The sequence below is a fragment of the Meleagris gallopavo genome, chromosome 5 (assembly GCF_905368555.1).
Source record: "Meleagris gallopavo chromosome 5, MGAL_WU_HG_1.1, whole genome shotgun sequence".
Taxonomy (NCBI): domain Eukaryota; kingdom Metazoa; phylum Chordata; class Aves; order Galliformes; family Phasianidae; genus Meleagris; species Meleagris gallopavo.
The window spans coordinates 38,853,124-38,862,177 of NC_139408.1; the positions used below are offsets into that span (position 1 = coordinate 38,853,124).

At 47.5% G+C, this 9,054-nt stretch overlaps 1 protein-coding gene across 4 annotated transcripts; it reads right to left on the reverse strand.

The window, feature by feature from the left end:
• Positions 1–102: 102 nt before the first annotated feature.
• LOC104911205 (uncharacterized) lies at positions 103–8,333 on the reverse strand. Of its 4 annotated transcripts, none has more exons than XM_085225394.1 (13): positions 8,083–8,333; positions 7,670–7,846; positions 7,020–7,125; positions 6,336–6,458; positions 5,598–5,817; positions 4,625–4,648; positions 3,706–3,828; positions 3,092–3,279; positions 2,130–2,329; positions 1,736–1,827; positions 1,365–1,419; positions 757–938; positions 103–585 (listed from the first exon to the last, which is right to left on the reverse strand). In XM_085225394.1, the coding sequence occupies exons 1-13, from the start codon at positions 8,205–8,207 to the stop codon at positions 377–379; spliced, it is 1,824 nt and encodes a 607-aa protein (XP_085081520.1). In that variant the 5' UTR covers positions 8,208–8,333; the 3' UTR covers positions 103–376. The 4 variants fall into 4 exon arrangements, 3 of the variants coding, with proteins under 3 accessions (XP_085081520.1, XP_085081521.1, XP_085081522.1); XM_085225395.1 differs by having other exon boundaries at positions 757–854; positions 8,083–8,331; XM_085225396.1 differs by lacking the exon at positions 6,336–6,458.
• Between the last annotated feature and the right edge of the window lie 721 nt (positions 8,334–9,054).

Sequence of the window (9,054 nt, forward strand, 5' to 3'; positions counted from 1 at the left end):
AACCAAACGCCTGAGTCATGTTCAAAGCACCCCAGAAATTCCAGCCCTGTAGGTCAAAAAGGGAAATCTGTAGGTCAAGAAAGGAAACAAGAAGCCTGTAACTGTGTTCCTGTGCAGGTTTATCTCAGATCCCACTGAAAGTTCTGGCACCCAAGCCAGGGATACGATAGGGGATTTCTACCAATCTGATGCTGTGTATCAACTGCCCTAAAAGGGCAATACCCACAGCATATAGAAAGACATTGCAAGTCAGTGATGTCTTGTGCTAAGGTAGCATTCACTTCCCGCATTGCTGGGACTCTTTTATTATTGGGACTCATTATTACCCCTCTTTATGCTGGCAAAGAGGGGACAGATTCATTCTGGTTATCCTGCATTATCCTAGGTCCAGCTGGATCTTCTTTGTGCTGCTGTAAAAGGCCCCTGCACAGTTGGAGCCTCCAAAGACCAGCACTGTGTGCAGGTTATGCTTATTCTTGTTCTCCTTCTCCACATCCATCATGGGAGTCAGATCAAGCAACGTGTGGCCAGCTCGTGGCACAGAGCAGAGGTCATGGTGGATCACTGTGCTCCATGAAAGAGTATCTGAAGTAGAAATGGGTTATAAATAATGGAGGGAAAAACAAACAAACAAACAAACCCACCTGCATTCCTAATGCAAGGAATGAAACAAACACACCAGACTACACATTCAGAAACACCACTGCAGTTCACTGTCACCAAAAGCTATGGAAATAGGGAGGGAGATTCACTCACCTAGGTGAAAAACAAAGGCATCCTGCAGGGCTCCCTTGGCATTGCAGCCTCCACTGATCAGAACTTTCCAGTCCGACACAGCCAGAGCTGCATGAAAACTGGGACCAGAGCAAAGGTGGGGTTGTGTCAGCCAACAATGGGCAGAGGCGAGCAGATTTTCAGGAGCAGACTGGGGGCTTAAGCTGGAGAATAGAAGTTAACTTCTCTTCTGCCCTGACTTGCTGAATGACTCTGGAAGAACTGTTAGTTTCTCTCTGCAGGTCATGACATAAATCAGGCCTGAAAAGCACCTCATTACCTCAGGAGCTAGCAGAACTTCTGTGTTTTGCTATATGGAATAAGATAGCAGGGACTTAAGTTACTGGTCTAATGGGAGATAGCATCCTTTTCAGATTTCCACTTAGGTACCTAAGTGATCTGTACTCCCCACAACTTATGAGGACCTGGGCATGGGAATTTCTGGTTCCACAGCAGAGGGGCCACCCACTGTGTTTTGGCTAGTGAGACAAAGGTATGCAGCTGGGTCTGATCACAAGCACCTTTTAAACCGGGCTTCACAGAGAATAATAGAGGAAGAAAATGCTTCTAGATCTGCAACAAGATCTTACCAACGTGCAGAAGGCTGTCCTGCACAGAGTGTGACTGGTGTATATTCCATGAAACCTGACAGCCAGGAGAAAGGTTGATTAAATGTCCAAAAAGCACTGCTAGCAATATTTCTCAACTTCATAATCAGACAAAAACTTCGAAACACTGTCACATCAGCTACCTGTACTTTCTGTTGCCCAGCTTCTTCCAGAAAACGAATGTCTTGTTTTTCCAAATTACCCGCCCCCTTACACCCCCACTAACCCAGAGTTTTCCATTTCCATTGCCTAGTCAGGATTTTTAGTGTTAATTCTGCCTTTCCATTCTGCAGGCCTTATTTCACAGTCCTTGCCTTAAAACAGATCTCCAAAGATGGCACAGACTTTCTCACCCAGATCCAAGATGTGCATGTCACTGAGGTAGAGACAAGACCTCTGACCCCCAAAGATCAGCAGCTTGTTCTTCAGTAGAGTAGCTGAATGCCTAAGAAGAGAAGCAGCAAATGAGCAAAGGATCTTCAGCACTCTCCCCAGTGTGTTAGCCTTTGTTCAGCCTGCCTTGGCTTCTGTTAATGGGTTGCAATAGCTTCTGTCTGCACCCCTCTCTATCCTCAGCCATTGCAGCCCAAGGACAGAGCCCTGACAGAATATTACTCAAAACATAGCCTTATCTTAATGGAGGAAACTGTGGAGAAAGTCACCTAATATTTAGGAATCTCACTGAGGTGGGAGGGAAGGTGAGGTTTCCTGCTCTATTTTGGAGCTCCAGAGCAAGAGCACTCTCACCCAAGCCTAGGCAGAGGCTTTTCCCCTTCTGAGATGGGCTGGTACCAAATTTCATGTTCTGGATTGAAGATATAGAGCATGTTGCTGCAGGGTCCAACTGCCAGCGATGCTGTTTTAGGGAAAGCCCCTCCAAAAACAAAGAGCTCCTTGCGGTAGATAGTTGCACTGTGGTAGGTCAGCGATGGCATTCTTCCTTTAGCCTAGGAACACAATATCTGTTATAAGAAGTTTGTTATTTGCTGCATGACCCATAAGAAAGGGTTCCACATCATGCCATGAGTTCATCAAGTCTCAATTATCATTTTATTGGCTCCCTCATCAGATCTTTGCCATGCAGGCAGACAGTAAATCCTTTCCATACTGTGCACCACCAGAATGCTCTGATGAGAGTAGGAAGTTAACCTCCCACTCCAGCTGTCTCAAAACAAGACAGCGAACCAAAAGATCTAATCCCAGTATTATTCTATAACAGCAGTCTTCTGCTTTAGCCAGGAAAGAAACAGTCCTTAGCTGACAGGGCCTGCTTCAAGAAACAGGACAGACAATCCAAAGAGCTTAGAGACCTGCCATGCTCAGAGCAGCCCTCTGACTTCAAAAGACCAGTTCCTCAGCATCCAGTGTAGCTCTCAACAGCACCATGCAGAATGAGATGCCATTTCCCTTTGCTACTTGTGCAGTACCTCCTACCCACCACCACCCTGATCAGACACAGCACTCTTGCAGCAGCCGTTTTTTCCACATTGTTTCATTCACTTTAGGCATGCCCTCTGTTTTCTGCCAAGCTTATGGCCCTTCAGCATAGTTGGGTTTGACAGATACAAGAAAGTTAAGCAGCTCAGGCAACCTGCAGCAACAACAGACCAAGACTTCTGGAGTACAGACATCAGTACATCAATTGCTACATTCAGGCAGGACCTGCCACACTTTATGTGCTTTAATTTTAGAAGATCTGCAGTACTTACAGCCACAAGAAGCCATTTCCAGGTGACTGTGTCCAGAATGTAGATGCCACTGTAGTCTTTGTCCTCCCTAGTGCCCCCAAAAATGTAGATACGCTTGGTGTCTGGGTCATAGGTAGCTGTGTGACCACGTAAGCATGATGGCATAGCATTTTGTTGCTGGAGACTCACTGGAAACCAAAAATCACTGTCTGTAGGAGCAACAGCAGATGGTAGGTAAGTGAGTTTAAAATGGGGACATCATTACACCATAAGCACAGATCTTAATTACAGGTTCTTTGTTCCCTTTCTCCTGCTGAGAGCTGTTGCTCTGCTTTTCCAGAGCAACATAATCTCTTTACCAAAGTGCAAGCTTCCTGACAGGCACAGCACAGCAGCAGGCAGCATGAAAATTCTGCTGTGCATCCTGCAGTTACCTTCCCAGCACACTGGGAAATTGCCTGGAGTGGCATCACCACCAGCCACTACCTAGAACTGACAGTGACTGTGTTAGGAGTTTTGACCCCTCTGCTGTTCCCTCCCCAAGCACAGCTGGACAAAGGACACTCTCCCACCCAATTCATCCTTTATTTTTTTCCCACTCACCCCATTGCCTTTGACAGTCTTAAACTCCTTACCAATTTCCAATTTCCAAAGAGCATCCTTGCAGGCCTGCTGATCAGCCCCTTCTCCACCAACCAGAACAGCCGTTCTCAGATCACTGAGGCACATGGCATGGCACCACCGCGGGCTGGGGCTGCCTGGGGAGGAGAGAGCACAGTGCTGGGAGCAGTCAGAAGACACTCCTCAGTTCCCTTAACTGGAGAGAATAAGTCAGCTGAGGGCTCAGAAGGAGGGAAATGGGAAAGCAAAGACTGCAAGTCTCCTTATCATTGGAGTGGCAAAGAACACAACTCCCTGTGCATGATTTTCTGTTGGCTTCGGGGAAAAAGTACTGTACTAGAAATGTCATCATGAGAAGGAGTCAGCAGAGAAGGCTCTGGCTGGATGTAGGACACATACAGCTGCACACAGGCAGGCAGAGGCAAGCTTGGATCCCACTGAGCACCTATTCCCAGAAAGAAATTCCACTTGTGTTCTCTGCTTGCATTACTTACATGGGGGAGGGCTACCAATAAGAGCTTGTCTATACCTAAGACATACCAACCCAAAACCTGGAGCTGCTTCCAAAGATATTCCTCCTACTGCTCTGTTTCTCCTCCTTTCCCATCCTAACCCTTGCATTTGGCTAAGCAAGCTAAAAAATCCTTTTTATCAAAGCTTATTCCACATCTTATTCTTTGTCTCAAATGGCTACATACCCAGAAGTGTCCCCGAGGTTCAAAGGGGTTACAGAAGCACATTAGAGAGCCTGACAGTTCTAAAGCACCTACACAATTGCACACAATATATATACAGACAACTTGCTATACTTGCTTGCTATTCCTGACTGCTGGGGAGATAAAGGATCAAACACGAGCAGCCTGTGATGTCAAAGGGAATGGCATCACCGGCTGGGTGAAAAGACAAACCAGGGTCTAGAAGCCAGATCTTCACCTTGCAACTCCTCCACTGCCAGATCTGCAGAAGAAACACAGAGATAGCTCCATAAAGGAAGCAGCCAGCAGACATACCCTGGGAAATGCTCAGCTCTGTGGTATAAGAACCCCCTGGCCTTCTTTCCTCAGTCCCCCAGCTCAGAGCTACCTGATAGCAACCAATCAGTTGCAAGACCAAGAATCATGAAGAAAATCTCATCAGAAGCAATGCAGAAGACAGATTAAGAGCAAGGCACACCTACTCTGACGGCTATCATGCTGTTGCATTTTACACTGCTGATGAAAACCTCATTCTCCCCCACTACATTTGTCTCTGTGAGAAGCAAGTCCCAGTAAATGATTTCACATGGTGACCACTGAGCTATTGTCAAATATTTACACATGCATTTGGTCACACCTTGGAGCTGAGTTGAAATTCACACTCCAGAAGCTAAAGGTTTAATTCCTAAAACCCTTGGCAGCTACCTCCTCACTACTGAAAATTCAGTACGATTATACTACTTATATTTATATACATTTCTTCTTTTATCCTCCATACTTTAATAATAAACAATGTCTTTCTATGGACCAAGTGGTATGCTGATGGTAGGGGAACAGACAGTTTAATGGAGAGATTACAGAACATAGTGGTAGGTTACTTTTTTCTGCCTCTATTTACTCTTTTGTAAGACAAGGCTAATGGTACTTGCCCCTGTTTACAACACTTTTATTCATATGAAGCGATAAAGCATATAATGTTACAGTACAAAGTATTGGCACTAAAGAATACATCATGTTCTAGATCCTTTTCTCAATGGACAAAAACTGCTGAGGCAGTTTATCTAAGGAGCAGTTCTCAGTACTTTGCCAGGCACAGACAAGCCCAACCCTATCTTGGAGGCATACCAAAAAATGAACTGGAATCTGCGGCCATCAGCAGAGAGATACAGTGCAGATAAGACCCATAAATACCCAGAAGCTGGCAGAGTTACCTTCTACATCGAGCTCTCTCTCAGATGCTCTGGGTTCAAATAAAATTTTCCTGGGCTTCTTGGGGCAGACAGGACTCTCCCTCCAAGCGTCACCGGGTTCTATCCCATGAGGTGGTCGCTTCAGGGCACAGGGTACCACTAGGCTCCTTAGTGATGTGTGATAGTCTTTCCCAGCAGGCCAGGAAGCTCTTGCAGTCACCTCGGAGCTTTGACCCTTAACCTGTGACAAGAGCTCTAGTCAAAGCAGTTATGAAGAGAAAGACTTGAGGCTACTGCAGATTTATCTATAACAGGTACAGAAACAAGTTTGATGCAGTGGCTGTTTTCAGGCTTTCCTATTTAGTCTTCAGGGTCAGCATGCCAACAACATCAGCTGCCAAACACATACCAAGCCATGCAGACATCCACAGCCATGTGCCCAGCCAGCGGCCTGCTTTCAGCTACTGGCTGCCACAGGCAAGCTCATACAGAGGCTACCAGAGAGGCAGAGGGGCATCAGTGCCAGTAACCAAGTGGACTAGTGATCCCATCAGGGCTGTTAAATTCAACCCCTTTAAAGATATTATCAAACTTCTGTAGCATAAATGAACCTTTGACTCCAAAACCTGCTTAGTCACGTACTTTCTGTGAGAAAGGCAGCATGTGCTGCTGCTACATACAAGCTGAGCAGTTTCAGGTGACAGAGCACATGCCAAGGAGAAGTGAACTGATGAGAGGAAGGACCCAGTGCACACTTACAGCAGAAGGATCCTCCAGGTCCCGATCAAGGGGCCCATTGTCAGCAGGAAGCACTGGGGACTGGGTGGTCTCTGGGACCAGAAATGAGTGGGCAGGCGTGCTGCTGGAGACTCCGTGGAGCAGCTGGGACAGGAGCAACAATGTGTGGTGTTAGAACAAAAGTCCATGCAAGCTGTCAGCCACTGAAGATGAGCATAAATATGTATTACAAGGGACAGGTTCCCTGCAAGGAAATAGCCCAAATCTTTCTGGGGTAATCTAACAAAATAAAAAAAAATAAAAAATAAAAATAAAAAAATAAAAATAAAAAAATTAAAAAAAGGAAAACAGAGCCAGACAGTGAAAAATACTAAATCCAAGTATTACATTAGCACACTGTAAAGCAATCATTCGTCTACCACAAACCCAGGAGAGTAGAATTATAAGTGAGCCATTTGCTGCTGCATATCTGCTGCAATACGTGAGATGTTTTAGCAAAGTTGTGTTTAGTGAGTAGGACTGGATTACTGAGGAAGGCTGAGGTTCAGATCAGACGTGTTAACAGATCTATGCAATGTGGCCCTGCCTTGAAGTAGCAAAGAGAAGAAACACAACAGAATGAGAAAGGAAGTTTAAAGTTCAGAGCTGGCAGAGATTAAGTGGTTTGGAATCCAGGATAGGAAGAGGGATTATTGCTTCTTTCACCTGTCCATGGACAGTCAGGACAAGCTTCACAGGGTTGCCTTCATGCGTTTCTTTCAACGAGGCCATGAAAACATCTGTCCTCCAGTCACCTTCCCACACCAGAGACCTGCACAGAGCATCGTGGGTTTTCAGCCTGCAGTTAGCACCAACCTTTGAGGAATTCTTGCTCCTAAACTTGCTGGTAGCACCTCAAAGCCAAAAAATAAGAACTCTGAAAGCAGCTGAAATTTGGAAACATCACAGGAAGCTCTAGGAAGTAGCTTTTGTTTGGGTGTACAAATGTAACCTCATGAAACAGCAGGACAGGGGCTATCTCTGATTCTCTTTCACACTATGGCCAACGACACAAGAGACAGCTCTGGAGAACTAACACAATCTCTAAGAGGTAAAGGGGTATTCTTATCCAAATAACCATCATACTAGACAGTTAAGACTTCCTATTCTAAACAGATTCTTCCACAGTATCTATGATGGTTTTAGTGTAAACAACGAGCCTGAGGTTTTTGGTTATGCCCTTGTTATATTCACCCTTCCCAGAGCCATCCCAGGAGGCTCTGGTCTACTCCATACTAAAAGAGAAAGGAGGAAAAAAGGAGGGCCAAGCACAGGGCAGCCCAGCAACACCCAGCAGCGCCCTGTCACACCGCTACCTGCAGGCAGGCCCCAGCGTGCCGAGCCGCTGCACCCCGACGCCCGGTGCCACCAACACGTCCACTGTGATGCTGGTGTCTGGGGAGTAGCAGCTCCAGTCCCCCAGGCTGAACACCACCAGCTGCCTGGGCAGCGGCAGGGGCAGCCAGGCCTGGTAGCCCATCTTGCTGGACTGGCTAGGAGGGAGAGCAAACAAGAAAACATACGATCAGAGAAGTACCAGGAATGCTCAAAAATATACCAAGGAAGCATAGAAAGAGAGGGCTTGTTTTGCTCAAGAGCGTTTCGCACGGGGATGTGATGAAGGAAAGCGCTGTTGTCCTCAGAAGGGAGAGCTGCCACACGCCTAAGGCCGCACCACGTCCGGCCGGCCCGGCGCCGCCGCCCTTTCTCTGCCCGGGCCGGGCCGCACCTGCTCAGCCGCCGCGGCGGCTCCCGCAGCATCCATAGCACGTAGAAGGCGAGGTCGTTGTCCCAGGCGGCACAGTCCGCTCCCAGCTCACCCCGGGCAGCGGGGCCGCGGCAGGCGGGCAGCATGGCTGGAGAGAGAGAAAAAAAAGCTGCCGTGGCTGGCCACTAGTGAGGTGCCGGAGGGCGGCGCAGCTGTGGGCGGCCGCCGGGCATCAACCGCCCCCAACCACCTCCGCGCTGCGAGGAGCCGAGAGGATCGCGTGGCCCGGGCGCAGAGGGAGCGTCCGAGGCGACCCCGCCGTCCCTGCAAGCAACACTGACACCAGTGACAGCACTCGAGCGGCCAAGGGAACCGTGCTCCATACGTGCAGCTGGAAAGCGTCCTCCTGCGTAGGGCCAGCACAGCCCGCTGCCAAAGAACGGGTCTGTCCTGCTGCAGCTCAACCACTAAAGTTACAGAAAGACTGTGAAAAAACGTTGTGAAATGTCACATCTCTTCCCTGCATCCCCAAAGTTTAATTGTGCTCTTGGCCACACTCCTGAGCCAGGACAGATGGCAGAGAGCCATAGCGAGCTAATGGCAGTCAAATACTGAAGAGCTGTTTCTTTTCCATGCTCCCAAAAAGGGAAAAAGGGACAGTATCTTTAACTTAGCAGTTATGTATCCCTTTGATCAACTCTCTGTATGATCACTGCTGCCCATCAATTATTTTGTAGAAATGCTCCAGGCAAACACAAGACGAGAAGAGAGACATTTGAACTCATGCAGCACCTGACCCACTGGGTTTTGAAACAAATGAGAAAGTATCCACAGCTTCAGCCACCCTAGGTCTCATTTTGAGCAATAAGCACTCTCTAAAGATGCTCCCTCTAGGCTACATAAATCCAGACTTCACAGCAAGATGAAGTTGATGGTCAAGCAGCTATGAGGAAATTGCAAAAGACAAACACTTTGTTGTAGATAATTTCATCA